This window comes from Labrus bergylta, chromosome 2 (assembly GCF_963930695.1).
Source record: "Labrus bergylta chromosome 2, fLabBer1.1, whole genome shotgun sequence".
In the NCBI taxonomy this organism is placed as follows: Eukaryota; Metazoa; Chordata; class Actinopteri; order Labriformes; family Labridae; genus Labrus; species Labrus bergylta.
Window position 1 is genome coordinate 23980781 of NC_089196.1, and position 20064 is coordinate 24000844.

Genomic DNA, 20064 nt, shown 5'->3' on the forward strand with positions numbered 1-20064 from the left:
TCTTCTTGTTTGATTACACTTTCCAATACTTAAATATCAATGTTTGCAGACATACAGTGTGCACCAAGAAAGAATTAGCAAATTTGTATTTCCAGGTCACCAGTTTATTTCAGTGTTTCAAGTGTTTTTGCAGTAAAAAAATAAACTGGGTTTATGAAAAGTTGTCGCCTCTTCTTTTGAAAATGGCCACAAAATAAATGGCAGTTAACATAACGAAGGCTTTGCCAAATTAACTTTTTAAGGTAAATTTGGTTAGACAAATCTTAGAATTCAAGTTAAGATGAATTAATTATACTCTATGGAAATTCCCTATATAGAGCTATCAAGTAATCCATGAGTCTATTAAAACAAATTAAATATGGGGGAAAATAATGAAGGATTTAATATCCTTAGAAAACTAAGAAAAATAAGTTGTGATTCTGATGGATACAAGTTTATCCATGTGTATGTATCCTGTTTTTTCAGTCCTTTTTAGAAAAATAAATTTACTGAATACATTTGATTTTATAGAAAAACAAATCTAATCATTTAGTTAGTTATGATTATTTCAGCTTTTTTGTTTTGTTTATATTACAAAGATGTATAACTTGAAAAATAGTCCTTTGTGATCAGAATCAGAATCAGAGATAGCAGATGATTATTCACCAGGGACTAAACAGGGAAATATTCTATCATAACGAATCAATGAAGAATATCTGCTTTCATTTACACATAATTTACAACTAATGTTTTTACTATATTTTTTATATGCATGAACAATTCTTATTATTTTTTTGCTTCAGTTCCAACTCCAATCAATGTAGCTCAACCTTGTTGATTTTTAAAATTTCGGCTACAGAAAAGGATGTAATATTGGGATCTAGTGAAGATTAAGATCCTACATTTAAATAAAATATTTCTCTGTCTTTTCTGTCTTCTTTATGGAGAGGAAGAACCTTTTGACTTTTATTTTTGTTACATTTTTATGTTTATATATTTTTAATGTTAATTTCTTGTATCACTGTTATTATTTGTTTATTTTTATTTTCTGTTTTTATTTTAATTTTTTTTGCTCGGAAAGAAAATTGGTTATAAAGTTTTACTACTTAAAAAAAAAAAAAAAACATGGAACCATATCATCAGGACCCGCCCGAGCCGGTAGGTAACACCACACCGGGCTGTGCTACTTCCGAACAAGTTCCGAACATAATCATTTTTTGATTCAGTTGAAATAGAAAAATGTACTGACTATAACTAACGGAACGTTTATCCAACATACATTTTTTACTGACAATAAAAAATACAAAAGTCCAAATTCTTACTGGGCTTTTCTTTTTTTTTTTGTTTGTTTATTTCCCATCAGGCGTTCTGGACAGACTGCTAATGCGTAGTGCCGAGTCCCACAGACAAGATGCTATGGGATTAGCAAAGAAAAATAGTCCAGTAGATATGCGTGTATCTCCCTGGTCACCCGCTGCAAACATTTTTTTTTTATTCAACCCACTGAGATGCTGTTTATTTCCTCTCTGAGCGATGTTTGGAGACTTTTAAAAGGTGGAGATAAACCTGAGCTGTCCTGTTAGCGACTCGACGACACAACAGGCTGCTCTCTCTCTCTCTCTTCACGGAACACGGTGTGCTCCTTGTTTCTGAGCAGCCCGGCGGGTCAACGAAGACTTCACCGGCGATCTTCAGACACTACAGTCGTTTTTTAATTTTTTTGCGTCTTCTTCCACGCTGGGCTTGGGTTGTGAAATCCCCCCCACACACACACACCCCTCCCACCCCCCTGACCGTGGGGATGCAGTGGCATTAGCTTCCTACTAGCCCACCAGCTAACTCAGCCTTCCTTGTCTATAAATAAACATCCAGCTCCTCTGGAAGCGCCAGCGCAAAGTCCAGGCTTCGCATTTTCTACTTCACTTTGATCGGCGTTTGAATCTCTACATGGTCGCTACAGTGGATTTAAGGCGACTTGAAGAGCGAGTCGGACCCCGAGGTTGGGAACCGAGGTGGCTTGATCTGACACATCAGACCGGCTGGAGGGCTCCAGGTCCCGAATCAAACCAAATCCGACTGTGGCTGATCGGTGGCCGGATATCTTTTCATCCTAATGTGCTGTCAACAGTAGTAATATAACAAACCTTGGCCCAAGCCCGGGGTTTGCATAACTTTGTGAAGTTCCGAGACAGACACCTTGTTTCCACTTTGTGAGTCCTGCAGAGACAGCCAGGTAAACAACAACAACAACACCATGTCGGAGGATAACAACGCAGACAAGTTCATCAAGGTACGTTTTACTAAATCAACTGTTACTCTTTAAAGATGAAACTACAGAAGTTGACTTTTGTTACCCCCCCCCCCCCCCCCCCCTTTGTTTGAGAAACTTGATGTTTATTTCAGGTGTTATTATGAAATAAGTTCTAACCCTTCTGGACTGTGATCTCTATTTGTCACATGGCTTTTCTTGTGAACAACACAGGAGCTTTTTTTTTTTTTTGGGGGGGGGGGGGGGGGGGGGGTATTTTACTAAAAGCAGTAATGTGGTTGAGGAAGTTTTAAGATAAACATCTGAATTGGCAGCTTCATTAAACAGTAACCCTCCCTTAGCACTCCCTGGTTCTAAGGAGATTGGCTTCCTGGCCTGCTCTCTTCAATGTGTCACCGCTCGGGCATTTATATGCCAGCAGCAGTAAAATGTGATCCCAAGTGGCCCTGGCCCCCCCCCCCCCTCACAGTTGGGTCAGAATGTGTAATGCTGGATTTACTTGGGGGACGCCATAAAGAACTGGGACACACAACCATTTAACCCATTTGAGGAGGTTATCCTGAAGATCAACTAGTGGTCTGAACTTCAGTTTTAACTCTTTCTCTCTGGAATGAGACCCACTTTGAGGACATCATCAGACTGCCCTGCTTGCTGTGTATTCAATAAATTGCTTTATTGATAGTGCACATTATTGCCTTATTTTATTTTACAAACTCTGCCTCTCGCATGTAATGTTGCTCAAAGGTGGATAGGAAAAAAATAGCATGAAAAGAGCAGAAATGACAACCAGCTTTGGACGTTATTTATTATCCAGTGCCTTCAAAGATATGTTGATTCAGGTGTTCAGTGAATACAAGCCCTTTGTCCTTTGTTTTGTAATCGTCACAAATCCCTATTATCATCATCCTTTTTGTGCTTGAACACAGCAGATTAGATTGGCCAGGACTGTTCCTATATTGGTCATGACATGTTGTTACACCAAAGATCAATATATCCTAAGGAAAGAAGGACAGGGACTTGTGCTTTTTAACTGATCTTAATGTATGAGAGGACGATTGGTTATTGAACAGCATGTACTTCAAAACAGCACAAAACTGGGAATATTGACAAAGCAAAAGTATTTATTCAAATTCAGCACAAATCTGATCCTAAGAAACTCCATCCTAATAATGTTCACCTGTCCATCATCCTATCATATAGAGCTATATTATAATTATTTTATAGAGTGGCTAAGATTAACCAAACCAGTGTTTCTTTTATATCACAATCAAATTGTCATCTTTCAAGAATAGTCTGTGTTCAGGATTAGCACTGTTTTGGAAGTACACAGGTGATAGTGGCTAAAATGTCTGTTACACAATCCAGTGCTAATACCATGGGACAAATGCACGGCACCCTCACTCAGCACAATGTCCGCAATGTCTTCAAAAATGTTTTGTAAGATGTTTCTTTTAAAGTCATGTGAGACCATCTGTTTCATATTAAAAATAGTTTTAATGCATGACAGAATCTGTGCTGATTACTGTAATGACGGGATCCATAATCTTGATCCTTTTTTGTGCAAGATTTTTCTCTTATTTTTTAGTTTTCCAACATCTGATACATGTGCCTGTGTGTTTCCCTTCCTGACAGGAGACATCCATTCTCGATGAGTACAACATAAACTGGACTCAGAAGTTGGGAGCTGGCATCAGTGGACCTGTCAGGTCAGTACGAGAGTTGTTAATAACGTTTTAAAAAACTATAATCAGAACAGTTTGTCCTTTTTTGTGCTCAAGAAATCCTCTGTTTATTTATTTTGTGTGTCCATGGAGAGGACTTTCACACTCTGCAATTTTGACCACCATTGTTTTCATATTGCAGAAGTCATACTGGGAGAAATCTGATGTGTTGGGTTCAGTATAGTTGTGAAAGAAGGCCCAGCTTCGCTTGGGGTTGTCTTTTGTTTTTTTTGTTTAGTTCTGAAAATAGTTTATCGTGACTCAGAATATTCCAAAATCCCATGAAAGGATTTAAAAGATGGATGAGAATTGATTTATTGCCCAGCCCATGCAGTGCATGACTGCGAACGGCTGCCAAAAAAAAATCTTCCTACATGCTGCTGATGTTTGCTGCTTATTACTTCTCTTGCAGTTGTACTTTGGTGCTTTTTCAGTGGCATGACTTCACCAGCAGTTTGACCCTAACCTGGACATAATAATACATAATGAGAAGATTAAAGGGCCAGATGCAGACCAACTGGTAGACTGTTACACTGTCACAACGTAAGGCTTCATATGTAGGTTGACTCAAAGTTAGGCTGAGCACGGCTGCTGATTCCCGGAGCCACCTGCCGTAACAGATAGGTGACGTCACTCAGGCTGCCCTCCACTCCCCCCCCCCCCCAAGCCTAAAAAACATTTTTAGTGTTTTAGCCCACAAGCTACAGATGAAACGTGATGCATAGAGGAGGAGGAGCGGTTGAATTGTGGATGCTTAGGGATGCACAAGGGATGAATGATGAAACTCAACAGCTTTCTTTATCTGTACATTCCCCTGTGCATTCTTCCCTCTAATCCTCTTCACAAACACACAGGCAGTTTTTTTTTTTATCACAGGAAAGCACATGAAATACTGTTTATGGGACTGTTGCGTTATATTGAAGACAAAATGCTTGTAGTGTTATTTCTCATCAGCCTGCAATCTGAACCAAACCGTGAATGAATGTTACCTGTTTGAGTATCTTTCATACAAACACCAGCCATGATGACTACATTGCTTTCTATTTCTCAACAAAGTGTGCATAATGACGTGCTTCCTTTCTTGTTTGTCTGGGGCGGAAAATTGGCGGCTGTGCGCTCAGGACGTTAGAATGAAGCGTTTGTTCGCTGAGAATAACAGCGCTGCACGGCGGTCCTGTCTCTATGACAACAGTCTGTTAGAAACAGCACCTGTATGATTGACACTTTTTCCCGTTACTTTTTACTGTGTTATTTGAATTTGAGATTGTTTTTACGCCAGCAGACACGGAGCAAAGAGGATGTGGGTACAAGACACAATCAGTAGGAGACCAACGTCCGGTTAATATCTTCTATTTTTAAAATGTGCACCGTGACGTCAACAGCGCACTTTCTGAAAACTTGAAAGATTATCAACTCGGAGAGGCCGCACAAAAAAAGTCAGAGCACTTGGGGAAAAAAGGCACTGGGCACTGCACTTTCCCCTACGCTGTCGCCTGCTGCTGCGAACGCTCTCTCCTCGTTGAAAACATTTGAAAATTGATGCTGGCGTTGAGTGAAAAACGCTAGGTGGACACCTGGGCCTAACTGAATAATTGCTGCCTCAGTTTACATCACTTCACGTGGACAGAATATTAGGTAACCACAACAACGATCCAGAAAGACAGTGGCTGCTCAAACAGCTTCTTATGTCTGATTGCGCTGCGCACGGTTTCTTCTGTGCCTTCATAACTGAGTTGCTTATTCTCAGATACAGGCTGTGATAGATTAATCGGTGGCACAGAGGCTTATAACAACCTGTTATATCCTGATGTGTGCAGTTATGGCCTCGAGTGACAGGAATAACGAGGAACTGACTCATCAACCCTCCATGAAAACACACAAGTAATGATACCTGATGATGTTAATGAACTCATGATTCATGCTGTACTCTTTGTATTTCTAGACAAGCTATTACTAACCCTGGGAGTCATAGTTTTGAAACTGTGATTCACTTTGTAGACTAACGATTCTCCTACTCACCTCCCTATGTTTCTAAAGACATTTTCATGTACCAGCCCCCCCCCCCCCCCACTGCACTCTGTGATTCATAAGGCAGGCATTGCTTTCCAGTGAAGTGAACTTTGGCCGAGGTGGAGTGTTTCTCTCAGTAATGCTTTAATAGTGTAATCTGAGTTTAAGACCAGAGGTTGCTTTTTAAAGTGAATATGTTGTGCCCTGCTGCTCAGAGGAGGACAAATGACTTCATCTGTTTTCTTCTGAGATTCTAAAATGTAGTCTGAAGAAAACCAAAACAAGGAGATATTTATTTCCCTATTTCCAGATTGAATCTGAAGATTTGAAATGTGACACTCGTCTGCATATATTTCTTTTGCAGACCAAGTGTGAAACCAAAGGCTGCCACCCAGGATTAGGATTTCCCAAAACAAACTGTGATATTGACAAAATACTGTTGCTGTCTCAAGTCTTGTCAGCTGCCTAAACCTACAGCACATATTCCCAAGGCTCTCAGAGGGTTGCAAAACATATTTTGTTGAGATACACGTCGTCTGTTGGGTGACACCTCTAGAATACGTTGTTTTTCATGCTCAATGTCATTATTAACCACTGCACCTCCGCCCCCCCCCCTCCACCGTGTTAGCCTCATGTGGTTTCCATGAAGAGCTGGAGCAAGCTCCTGCTATTTTACCTGATACTGTCAGCCAGTATCAATTATACAAATTCTGGGCTTGTCGCTGTGAACATGTTTTATCACTCAGCATGCATACTCTTTCACTTATTGGACGGAGTGAGACAGTAAAATGAAGCTGAAGCTAGCTATCAGCTATCATCAGATTGATGGATGCTCGTGTAGAGGTGAAAAGAAAATGCTTTTCGGATTGAGGACAAACATTTTGCAAAGATAAGTACCGGTGAAAAGGGAATCACAAGTCATATCAGAATCAGATTTTTTTTTTGTATCACCAAGTACATCTACTAGAGGTGGGGAAACAAAGTTGATTTATGTAAAAATTGAGATTCTTCTCTTCTAAGGTTTAAAAATCGATTTATAACTTCCAAATTTTGGTGCATAAACAGTTAACAAAGGAAATAAAGCAAAAATAGATATAATAAATTATAAACATTTTGTAAAAGGTCCACTATGTAAAATACAGTATATACTGAATGAAATGATAAAATGACCTGGATGAAAAACACAACTCCGTCTCTTCTGAAGTTGTACGGAGTTACACACTGAAGGCTCTTCTTCAAAAATGTTGAGTTATAAGAGTAAGTTTGTCTTGGTGATTGTTGGTATTGTTGTTAATTTAGCGTGCCATGATGGAGGGATGACACGGCATGCTTTTATGAGCTCCGTTTAGACAGACAGCTGCAGATAATGAACAGAAGAAGGAGAGCGGGATCAGCGGATGATATAAAGTCATTAAACTCTAGGCTATCTGAAAATGTGTGAGATTGTTGGAAACATTTTTATAAAAGGTCTATTACAATAAAGTCATGGTAAAGAAGTAGATGCATTTAACCTTTTTAATCCAACTCTAATCATTCATTTTTACGTGAGGTACACATCACAGATATTATATATATATATATATATGTGTGTAAGGAGAATCCCTCAGACCACCCTGATGTCTGGTCTCAGCCCTGAATAACCCCATGATGTTTCATATCTTAGAACATAAGGAGTGATAAACTGTAATCTAGATCTGTATCAAATCATATACTAGCTCTCAGTTGGACTCTGTGTCGCATCATGGCGTGTAATATAGCATGAAACATGATACTGCTTTAAATAACCCCCAGTCATGATGAGTTTGTTTTATATGTATAGGTTATTTTAGTGTTCCTTTAACAATGCTTATAATTATATGTTTAGTGATTATAGCACCTTTCCTTTGACGATGTCACAAAAGTAGTAATTCCAGGTATTAATTATTTATTTTGGCCCCTGCCCCTTTAAAACTCTCTGCACTGGGGGCCACTGACATGCACAGAGACGGGAGCAGGACGAGAGTCTTCGGTTGAGCATTTAAACAAAATATTGTGTTGGAGTTTTTGATATTCTAAATTCTACTTTTAAACTGAAAGATTTTCATTTTTACTTTTAGGGCATATCGGTTCTAAATATTGATTATCGGTCTCACAATCTACTGATAATCAGTATCTGCATCAGCCCTGAAAACTCAATATTAGTCGACCTTATGTCAACTGGGGTGATTTTTGACTCGTGTTTTCTTCCTTTTTAGAGTTTGTGTGAAGAAGTCATCTCAGGAACGCCTTGCCCTGAAGATCCTCATCGATCGCCCCAAAGCAAGAAATGAGGTGAGAGGGGAAACACACAGCGGTTAACGCCTGTTTGTTGTATCAATACACTTTGTTCTGTCAGTCGGCCTGTTGTCAGTCTAATTTAAATCTGGTATTCTTTCCTTGTCAATCTGGCTTCTGGGCTTCTGCTTTCTGTTTGTACGGGCTTTGTTTTCAGTAACATTTTCATCCTGTGGTGAACCGAGTGTCTCGCAGCCTCTCCATGTCATTAGCAGCCTTCTGTTTCAATCAAGCAGCTTATTCAGCGGTGGAGACAAGCAGGCAGAACAAGCAGCACAGACTCTGCTTTACAGAAGCCATCACTGCCAAGCTGTGAAGCTTTCACTGACAATAATAATAATTACCACCAAATTGTTTTTGTGTAATTATAATTTTAGTTTTCATAATTATTCTTATTTTTGTCATTTTCAAATTAATCTTTTTTTCAATAAGTTGAATGTTAAATTCAGGAAAATAAGAATTTTAAGTGTCTGACTGGAGGAAACGAGGCTTTTCATTTTTTCGATTATTTTGCATTGCAAAAATGAAAATGTAATAAATATTTTAGTGACTTAGTCATCCACGCTTTTTGTCTTCTTCAGGTGCGTCTCCACATGATGTGTGCCGACCATCCGAACATCGTGCAGATCCTTGAGGTTTACGCCAATAGTGTCCAGTTCCCGCACGAGTCCAGTCCGAGGTGAAGAGCTCTGCATGTGTATGAATGTCTTACTATGCTTTTGCTCTGGTGTCAGACTTTATTATATATATGTATATGTAATCTAGTGAGAGGCAAAGAGGTAGAGACGAGGCGGGTCTATTGCCTCCTGTCAGTCAACTCAGCCACGCCCCTTATTAACTCATTTATACATAACTTTTCTGCTTAATATTATCCAAACAAATGCATTCCAAAAAAGATTCACTGGTACAGATTGGATTAAGAAAGGAGCTCTAGAGACAAAAACTGTTATTTGAATAAAACGTTAAAAATTAGCTTTTAATTAAGGGACCTATTCGGGATTCTGTGGCCTTTGCAGCTACCGTCATGTGGACACTTTGAGAACTGCAGTTTTTCAGGAGCTTGCTGTTTTTAAAAATGCGTTCAATATACAAATATAACAATACAATACAATACTTTATTGTCCCCCAGGGGGGAATTTGTTCTCACAGCTTTGCACGTTTGGTACACGTAACCTTGGCCACAGTTCCACAGTCTTTCTGTAGGAAACACTGATGGATGTAAATTGCAGCTTCGAGGACGTACAACTGCAGACTGTTCATCAGTTCTCCTCCTCTGACTCTCAACACCTCCTGTTCTTTTTTTGTTACAGAGCGAGACTCCTTATCGTAATGGAGATGATGGAGGGCGGTGAGCTGTTCCACAGAATCAGTCAGCACAGGCACTTTACTGAAAAGATGGCCAGCCAGGTCACTAAACAGGTAAGTGAAGACGCACATTTACAAACACTCATTTCAGCACATCAGGAGCAGTCTCTCTTTTTTTTTTTTTTTACTTCCACATGTGTCTCCAGTTGACTTTTTTTTTCTTTGAGTGGAACACTTCCTTCACATTTTGCAGCAGCTTATGTTGTCATTTGTATCAGCTTCAATGAAGTTGCATATCAGGCAACTGACTAATGAGAAACATGGTCAAAAGAAGCAACACACACCAGCTCCACTCATGTGTGTTTTCAGTCTGCTTTGAAACACGCACACACACAAATGTTGATGTCTCAGTGATGTCTCTCTCCAATGTAGATCAGTCAAGCCTTGGAACATTGTCACTCTCTAAATATTGCACATCGTGACCTGAAGCCAGAGAACCTGCTCTTTAAGGATAACTCTCTGGTAAGTTGCATTTTAATACTGCAGTTTAAAAAAGGTGCACCACTCCTGATACCACTGCAGATGTTTTTGCACTAAATAGAGAAACAACATAAAACTTGCAGTTTATACTAGACAGGAAAATAAACTTTGTTGCAGGCAGACCTTCACATGTAGAGAAATTGAAATCTCATTGAATTTGGACAAAATTATGCATTTAGTGTGATAAACTTAGAAATCTACATAACGCTAGCAGCAATTCAGCCATTTTTCTCTAACCTGAGTATAGCCAGTTTGACACTTCTGTTCTTGTTTTTCTTGTCAAATGACACACAATCATATTCATTTACATGATTCATACCGATAACTCTGACTATGTCTGTTGCACAGGATGCACCTGTGAAGTTGTGTGACTTTGGCTTTGCCAAAATTGATCAAGGAGACTTGATGACCCCTCAGTTCACTCCCTACTACGTAGCACCTCAGGTAAAAAAAAAAAAAAAAAAAGGAAAAGAAGCGCAAGCACAATGATTATGCACAGATTTTCATCTTGATGAGGAAATCCTAAATTCTGCAAAAAAATTGAGCTGAAGCAAATTTCTATGATGTTTTCCCTCCTGCTGTTATTTCTGTTCAGGTACTTGAGGCTCAAAGAAGACACCAGAAAGAAAAGTCTGGAATTATACCTACCTCACCCACTCCTTACACCTATAACAAGGTGAGGCTCAAAGGTGTTGAACTAATGGTGCGTTCCATTTGATCTCAGAAGTTAGATATTACGAGTTCCCTGTATAATATGTCAGCAGGAACGCCCCCCTGAAGTCGCAATTCTGACTTGGTAACTCAGAGAACCTTCAGTAGTCCAATTTAAAATCCAACATTGTTGCTACGTGTATCGTGCAATCCATTTGTGGACATGTTGTGATGACATTTTCAGGCGCCTACAGAGTGCAAATGGTTTCTCATTAATGTTTCCTCTCTGTTGTCTGCAGAGCTGTGACTTGTGGTCTCTCGGCGTGATAATCTACGTGATGCTGTGTGGTTATCCTCCGTTCTACTCCAAACACCACAGTCGCACTATCCCGAAAGACATGAGGAAGAAGATTATGACGGGCAGCTTTGACTTCCCTGAAGATGAGTGGAGTCAGATCTCCGAGATGGCCAAGGACATTGTACGCAAGTAAGTCATTCGTCTTTTTCCCTCCTCGGTTCTACTTAGCTCACATGTCTGCACTCAATGAGCACAGGTGGGCTGTAAATGTCCACCTGTGAGAAGACATTCTTCATGATTTAGTTCTTAATCTTGCAGGGGTAAAAAAAAAAACAAGTTGGCTTGCTCTAATTTGTTACTGTCCATTGTGTTGAAGCCCAAACACGATTTGGATTTTGATGTGGATCCATTTTGTACCATCTGGTGGTACTGCTGTGGTTTCCAAAACACATAAAAAACTACCAGTTTCTAAAATATTATTCTTGTTGTTTGTCCCCCACTTTGTATTGTCTCCCTATCCATTTTCTTACTTTTTTGTTTGTATTTTGCCTTTTTTTTTTTTTTTTTTCATACTGTGTCCGCGCCCTAATTTGTACTTTCTTCAATAACTTGACCTGTCTCTTCTGTTTCTCCCCTCATCTGCTCCGTGCAGGCTGCTGAAAGTAAAACCAGAGGAGAGACTGACTATTGAAGGAGTCTTGGCTCACCCTTGGCTCAACTGCACTGAAGCCCTTGACAACGTGTTGCCCTCTGCCCAAATGATGATGGACAAGGTGAGTGGAAGGTTAAAGGTGCAGAAAATCTTCCATTGCACTTTTCACTTTTATAACAGAGATCCAGCTGTGAAGAAACCTGCCCATTAGGCCATTGGTGTTAAGGGATAGGATACGCTTTAACCACTTATCCTATGATTAGAGAGAAGGAGCCTCTAGACCTCCTTGTTTCCCAAATTCAAAGACGTCTTGGTTCGCTATAGGTTAGCTGCCCATATTTCACGGTCTCTTCTCTTCCAGGCGGTAGTTGCAGGTATCCAGCAGGCTCACGCAGAGCAGTTAGCCAACATGAGAATTCAAGATCTGAACGTCAGCCTGAAGCCCCTGAACTCTGTCAACAATCCAATCCTCAGGAAGAGGAAACTACTTGGGTATGATTGATTTTTTTCTTTTTGTTTGTAATTCAAATGTTATCGTCTTGTGATTTAAAAGTTAGTAACAGAAGTTTTTTTTATTTTTTTTTATGTAACATAAATACAGATACGGTAAATGATGCATACAATTCTTCCAACGTACAAGGCTGGGGTTTTCCGGATTTTTTTTAAGGCTGGAGACATTTCAGTGCTTTGGTGAAAGAGACGCACTTTGTCTGTAACTCTGAAAAAATAAAAGAACTGACATAGTTTCAAAGTTTTATTTTTTAAGGGGGGGGGGCTTTATGCCATTATCAGATATGACAGCTGGAGAGAGACAGGAAATGTTGGGAGGAGAGAGCAGGAAGGACGCACAAAGAATGAGTTCACACTTTTTTTTAAAGACAAAAAGAGTGCCTGCTCCACTTTTCAGAAAATGTGTGCTCAAACAGGCGGTTTGGCTATTTCCCCTTCATGACATCACAAAGGGTAGTAACCCCTCCCCCAGGTGGGTGACACTTCCACAGCTGGGTGTTTGTTCTGTTCTTAATGTTAATAATAGGGCATGGTGCCAGAAAGCACAAACCACCCAAGCCCTTCCAGAGAGGGGGTGTGGTCAGACACAGCTCATTTTCATTTAAAGCTACAGACACAGAAACAGCCTGTTCTGAGCAGGACTGAAAAAGAGGGCTTTATAGGCATGATAAAATAGACAGACACGTTTTAGGAAGCTCCGAGACTTATTTAAACTGGTTGATAAGGAGGATTATATCTGACCTTTAATGGATCCCTGACTCTGTCAATGTAGATAAGGATGATGATGAGGACGTATTTTCCTGTTTTGTTTTTTGTCCTTTGACAATCACATGGCTGATTATTGTACTGATAGGGTACAGTTGTTTTTTGTGGTGATGATGCTTTATTTATTCATTCTTGCATAAATCACTCTGTTATTGTTACTAAATATTTCCTCAGTTGCTTTTCTCTTTGTTCCCTCTCTAGCTCCCTGTGGCTACAGTGTTTCTTTTCACGTATTCTAGGTGCTTTTGATAAAAATGATCAAATATTGTTCTCAAATTTGTTTTACTGCAGCCCCAAGCCCAGTGATGGTTTCTTCATTCACGACCCAGAGAACGGAGGGGAAGACTCCAATGTGGCGCTGGAAAAGTTACGAGATGTCATTGCACAGTGTATTCTCCCACAAGCTGGTCAGTGAACTCACCTTGGTGTTTAAGAAATGTTTACTTGCTAGACAAAAAGCAGACTATCAACCAGAATCTTACCTGAGAATAAACAAGAAAAAAACATGCCCTGTTTACTATGTATGTCAATATATATCTGTACACCACAAACAACATATCTGCTGTTATTCTAAAGATTATTGCTTTAAAGCCAAATGTTTCTTCAGCACATCCGTTTTTTAACATAAATTCAGATTGGACATTTTGGATCCAAAAAGGATTGATTAACTTCGCACTTTGCTTTTCAACAAAAACAACTTGCAATAAGTAAATGTCAGAGTTATTTTTAGATACACAGTAGCTCTGAGTGATTTGTCAAGCTGCGATTTACATCGATCAATGTTTCCTTTGTTTTTGTTCATCCAGGTGAGAACGAGGACGAGAAGCTGAATGAGGTGATGTATGAAGCGTGGAGGTTCAACAGAGACTGTAAACTGCTAAGAGACGGCCTGCAGGGGCTCAGCTGGGACGGTATGTACAATTCAGTAGTGATGACCTGCATCCTATTCTGTCTTTAAGGTCCCTTGAATATTATTCTTCCTTTTCAAGAAGGGCTTCAATGCCTTTATTTTAGAGGACAGTGGATAGAGTAGGACATTTTGGAGAGAGAGTGGCGAATGACATGCGGGTAAGGAGCCACAAGTCAGACTTAAGATATTCTTTATTAATCCTGCAAGAGGAAATTCAATGTTACACTCTGTTGTTGAACATGCTACACACACATAGGCTGAAACACACACACATGCCCAAACAGGATCCCATGGACTTGCACTAATGGAGGGATGTCAGAGTGAGGGGGTTGTGAGCGCTCCTGAGCTGGTTCATTTCCTTGCTCAAGGGAACTGAACTGGCACCTCTTCGGCTGCCAGACCAATTTCCAGACTTGGTCTCGAACCGGGACTTGAACCAGCGACCCTCCACTTCCCAACCCAAGGCCTTACAGACTGAGCTACTGCCAACTTGAACCTGGGCTTTCCAGCTTGAGAATCATAGCATCCATACTTGGGGCTCAACCCAACAGCAAGGCCACAAATGCCCGGTCCCACTTTTTTATACAGACAAATGTATCGCTCTCTGTGAATCTTTGCTGTGGAAAATGAAAAAAGGCTGTTTCCACAGCGTGCTGTAGCTTGTTTTGTCTAACACATACGCCACAGCAGTGGTTTCAGACACTGAAATAACAACAATATTGAAACAGTCTATCTCTTTGCTGATGACCTGTTTTGCTTTTGCAGGCTCTAAAGACACATCAATATTAATTTCAGTCTGTTTCAGAACCATCTAAAAACTCCTCACAGGATCTTTGATTTTATCTTCTGCATTTAACCATCAGCTCTTTCTTTGCAGGACGATCGTTCTCAGACAGAGTCGACCGCCTGAAGTTGGCTGAAATAGTGAAACAGGCCATCGAAGAGAAGACGAATCTGGAAGAATCGCATTAGCAAACGCTGTCTTTCTATCCTCTTTTTATATTGTTTATTATGACCCTTTTTAACCCACATCTGTAAAGAGGCTTTTTTACGTGAAAAGATGCGCAAATGTTTTTTTTTCTTTCTTTTTCATGAACTCACTTGCAAATACCTATTGTACAGCTGTAGAAATATTTCAAAGAGGACTTGCTTGTACTCGATTTTTTTATTGGACACTTGCAAAGAACATTGAAGAAAAAAGTATATTTTCATTTTTGCAACCAAAACAAAAGAGAGAGAAAAGAAAAGAAGACGTTAGTTCTAGACGTTATTTTCCAGGAGGGCGGTTTTATTAGCTCCTTGTCCTGGACATCAAGTTTTTTATCCCAGTAAATTCATTTTATTGTATTTTCTTTTCTTTCAAACATCCTCAGAGTTTTATTTATTTAAACAAAGACTTTCATTATTTTATACCTTGCTTGTAGCCTGGCAGTGGGCTCAAGAGAAGCTGACTGCAATGCGATTTAGTTCTTCCACACAAACTCTGAATCTCAGACTGACTTTAAATAATATAAATCTTTGTTTTGTGTAACTTTCCCTTGACCTTTTTGTTTTGTAAAGGTCAAGGAAGAGTGGAAATGGAGAAAAGAAAGTGTCCTGAAATAGACTAATTAAACAGCAGATTCTTTCTGTTATGAACTCTTTTTTTAAAGAGGCTTCATAAATAAGACTGAGAAGGCGTTAAACAATGGCTGGGTTTCTTTCTTTACTCATAGATCAATGACTTTTTAGCCCAAGAATTCTGAACACAAAGTTCTTTTTAAGCTTTTAACTGTCTCACACTTTCGGCAGATTTCTTTCTAGTCTATGAGATTCCGTTCAAAGTTCCAGTTCAGTTTTTTTTGCCCAAAGAGGTTCTATTTTCAAGAATAATATTTGAAGTTCAAACTGTGAGTTTAGCTCATCTGCGTGAAGCGATGATGCTGTTTGTCAGCGTATGAAGTTTTGGATCGGCAGGTTAAATGAAGTGAATTTTTTCCAAGTATAAGGGTAAGAAAAGTTTGAAACAGCTGTCGATTTTATACGTCTTCCTCTGTCTGATGGAATTCAAAAAAGAAAATGTCTTAAGTAAAATTTAGAACTTAAGTTTTTTTTTTTATTTGTAGTTTCACCTACAGTGAAGAGAGGAAACACATTTTAATTTTTTGTTTTTCCCTTTTGATTTGCACGGTGTCATCATCTGTAGTCATCAATATTTCCTTATTGGTTCAGCCATTGTGAACATGTATGTGCAACTCAAGACAGGTAACACAAGTACTCCACTTCACATTCAACTGTGTTAAGTGTTTTGTGTTTGCTCCACTTTCTTTCTTTGGCTGGCCACATCACTGACTGTGCACAGCTTGACATTTGGCCACCTACATCCATCTCGTAATACTGCAAATTCAAGGGCTTTGATTAGTGGTAATCCAACACTATATAGATAAGTAAATGACCCCCCCTCTCCCCAAGGTTCTCCTGCTGCTGCGTCAGCATTGTTTAAATGTGTATGAATGGGATTAGTTAAAACTGATGGACACTTTACATAGCAGCCTCTGCCATCAGTGTGTGAATGTGTAGGTGTGACCTGCGGTATAAAAAGTGCTTTAAGGAGTCAGAAGACTAGAAAAGCGCTACACAAGCTGAAGTCCATCTTCGAAATGATTACTTTAAGACCAGTTAAGTTCTGTCAACTGTGACTCATTATAGTTTCTACTGGAAGTCAGAACAGGGTCTGGTTATACCTGTTTGAGTAGTATATTACAAGAGCTTAATTATTTGATTGAGAAACTCCATGCACGAGCATTCAATGTTTCAATCCATCAGTATTACTGTCTTATCTTTCCTATTTTATTTAAAATGGTATAAATATCAGAAGTTCTCCTGATCAGTCTCATTCTTTTATTTGTTACTAACATCATATCATGTATTATCCAGAGTGAAACTATCCCTGCACTGTTTTATTCTCAGCACATCTGATTATTGTTTTTCAAACAAGGGTAAAAGAAGGGATCAATCAATCAGGCTTCATGACTGAAAGGGTTGACTGAAGCTTCTCTTCTTCAGTGCCTGATCATTTCTTTGTTTTTTGTTTATTTTTATCTTCTTCAGATTTATGATTAAATTCCCAAAAGCGGTCTTAAATAACAATACTGCGTTTATCATTTCTCTATGACCTTAAGGAAACCGTATTTTTTGAAGTGTAAACAGACATTTTTGTACCATTTTGTTGCTGTCTTTTGAAAAAACTTGAAACCCCACATTTGGTGATTTTGCATCATTCAGATGCACTTGGGTATTGGGTGGTCCTGTCATCATCGAGATAATTACCCTACTAAATAAACTTTTTAAACAGTTTCCACAAACCTAGAAACAGGGCTGAAATGGAGACAGGACAGTAAGAATGTGTAACTGAAACGTGTACAAGCCTTCTTTAGTAGCCTACATGTCTGTATTTCCTATTCTGATTCGGTTGGATATCCTAAATTCAAACAATCATTGTTAACATAATTCAGAGATGTCCCTTTTGATTGTCATGCAGTTTAAAAATACTATCCACCACATCTTTTTTGTGGAGGCCTTATTAAGTGGCTTAAATCAATGCGCAAATGTGCCTTTTTAATTAGGCTACTATTACTACATCTTTACTATTTAGTTACTACTAATAACAGGATGAAGGGGGTGCTCAGAATTATTTAAAGTAGCCAATTAATTGGCATTTTTTTGGGCTGTGGTTGGTTTCACGTTAGTATGAAGGCTTTCATTTCACATTTGTCATTGGATTGGTCTTTTTCATACTTGCAGTGAAAAAAATGTCACAGATTCACATGTAATAATGCTTGATACCACTTGTGTTTTCCATTTTAATATAGCCTAAGGCAGGGATGGGCAACTTTGGTCACAGCAAGGGGCCACATTCATTTAATTCTGACTGCCAGGGGGCCGAATTGTAGGATACAAAAACGATTACAGTCAATAATGTCTCAAATTTAACTCAACATATACCAGTGATCAAATATTATTACGGACATATTTATGGGTTTCATGATTTCATGTCAGATTTTGTCATGTTTTCTTCATTTTTTGATATAGAAAAATTGACCTGAGGGCCACATTGAAGGTTGACGAGGGCCGCCAGTTGCCGGCCCCTGGCCTAAGCGGCCAAGTAGAATAAAGAGCGTAGAAGGCTAGCTAGCATAACTTTCTGACGGCAACAAAATCCGTACACCAACATATCTCGTACTGTATCATTTTCTGTCTTTTTGTATAACCCCGTTTCAAAAATTGACGATTGAAATAAAAACATTGTCTCTTTATAGGCGGTGAATTTTTGAACAAGCTGTCTGGGATTATCAGCAGAATGTTTTTTCCGGTGTTCCGTCGAATAATGCTACCTATTAAAATGTGAGCTCTGCGCTTCTAATGCGCATGAGCAAATCCACATCTCTGGGCACCTGTCATCACGCCACTTAATGCAAACTTCTCCTGAAATCTTGTTTAATGGTTTTGTAACAGAGAACCAAAACCTGCCCAGAAATCCAGTACATGTCTTTACAGCCACTGATTACTGCCTTGTGATTTTATTTTATTGTTTTGAACGAACAAACATGTAAACGTGTTAAATAACTTGTGCCGGTTCTTTTTCATTGTATTTTCTTTTAGGGTACGATTTTTATTTTTTCTTGGAGATGGTATCAATCCAACAATAATATTCATAGTTTTCCTATTTGACAAACTTAAATGCGCAGAAGTCAGGTTTGTTATTTGGTTTATCGTCGTTTGGATCATTCATTTGAGGGCACAATAACTTAAATTGACCGTGTTGCAGAATCTGTGGAGTCTTTTAAAAATGTTGAACCATATAGCATTGTTTTCTTTCACCATGTTTTTAATGGATGTGTGACAGGGAGAGAGTTTCTAACTAATTTGTGTGAGGGTGGATTTGTAAACTTAACCTTATTTGTGTATTTGGAAGCCTATCATTAAATCAGAGATGCTTCCTTTACCTACAAATAATATTTATACCCTTTTCTACCGGAGTTCTGCATTACTGTTGAAGGGTTGGTGTGGTTTTTATTTGGACTTCGTTCTGTGTAGTCTCGGCATGTTTCTTGATATTGTTATTCCTAACAATGAAATTCCCAAAAGGAAACAAACAGTCATGCTTAGTTTGAGTTTACCTGCTGTTTCATTGCTCAATCTGGCTCAGTGTTACTAAAAAAACAGGACATCTGCTTATGACAATAATAGTACTGCTGTGGAGCATTAGTTGCTGCAGGATGTCCTTCAGACTGAGGTTCAGACTAACCATGCTTTGACAGATTTCACAGAAAGTATCTTCTGTTTGCTTATTGAAAACAACCTGAAAGGCAGAAGTGTTTAAATCAGCACTCCTACTCTTTACAAACACCTTTTGCCTCCATTCCCACCCATGCTGTATGTGCATTCTCAAAGTACAGAGGTGGGTTTCTTGTTCTTTGAGTTTCAAGGAGTTTTTCCTTCACTTGGTCTGGCATCAAAAACTTCAAGATTTATACATTTTATTTCACAGTCTTTTTTCCCCCTCTGGTATGGCAGTTATGTAGCATGTAACCTTCATGAGAAACTCGCTGTATTTCTATCTATACATCTATTTTTGCCCTTTCTGTCTTCTTCAGAATGTCATCAACATGCTGACTTTGTAATAAAGGAATTATTTGACTTTTTGAACTTTTCTACATTCCTGCTCATAACAATGTTCAGCCCATAATCGCGTTTCCTTACATGATAAGTTTGGTTATATTTGTTTACACACTTACACGTAGTAATGAGGAATTTGCCGTTCTGTGAGAAGCTTTAACTCATTAACTATAATCCTTTACATGGCTTCTGTCCAGGGGCGTGTCCAGACTTTTTCAACGGGGGTGGCCCAAAAGGGGCCCAGACTTATGTAGGGGTGGTGTGAAGTTTGCATGCACAAACAAACAAATGAATAGCATGTCCTATGTCTCTTAACTTTAAAATGTGACACAATAGAGCAGCAACGTAGGGGTCTTCTTCACTTAAGTTTTTAGGTACTCATAAATAAGATGCATTGATAAAAGTCACAATTTAAAGAATTTAAATGGTAACCAAACATTTAGTAGCAACATTTAAGCATAGAAAGTTGCAAAAAAGTGTTTT

General features: G+C 39.0%; 1 protein-coding gene across 2 annotated transcripts; it reads left to right on the plus strand.

Annotated features, from left to right (window-relative positions):
* The first annotated feature begins 1160 nt into the window (after nt 1–1160).
* On the plus strand, nt 1161–19607 carry mapkapk5 (MAPK activated protein kinase 5). 2 transcript variants are annotated; one of them, XM_020630503.3, is made up of 14 exons: nt 1163–2269; nt 3881–3954; nt 8214–8289; nt 8874–8971; nt 9603–9711; nt 10030–10119; nt 10486–10581; nt 10733–10813; nt 11088–11275; nt 11739–11859; nt 12100–12230; nt 13305–13420; nt 13820–13924; nt 14801–19607. In XM_020630503.3, exons 1-14 carry the CDS (start codon nt 2234–2236, stop codon nt 14893–14895), a joined length of 1416 nt encoding a protein of 471 aa, XP_020486159.1. In that variant the 5' UTR covers nt 1163–2233; the 3' UTR covers nt 14896–19607. The 2 variants fall into 2 exon arrangements, with proteins under 2 accessions (XP_065805797.1, XP_020486159.1); XM_065949725.1 differs by lacking the exon at nt 10030–10119 and having other exon boundaries at nt 1161–2269.
* Nucleotides 19608–20064: the final 457 nt, after the last annotated feature.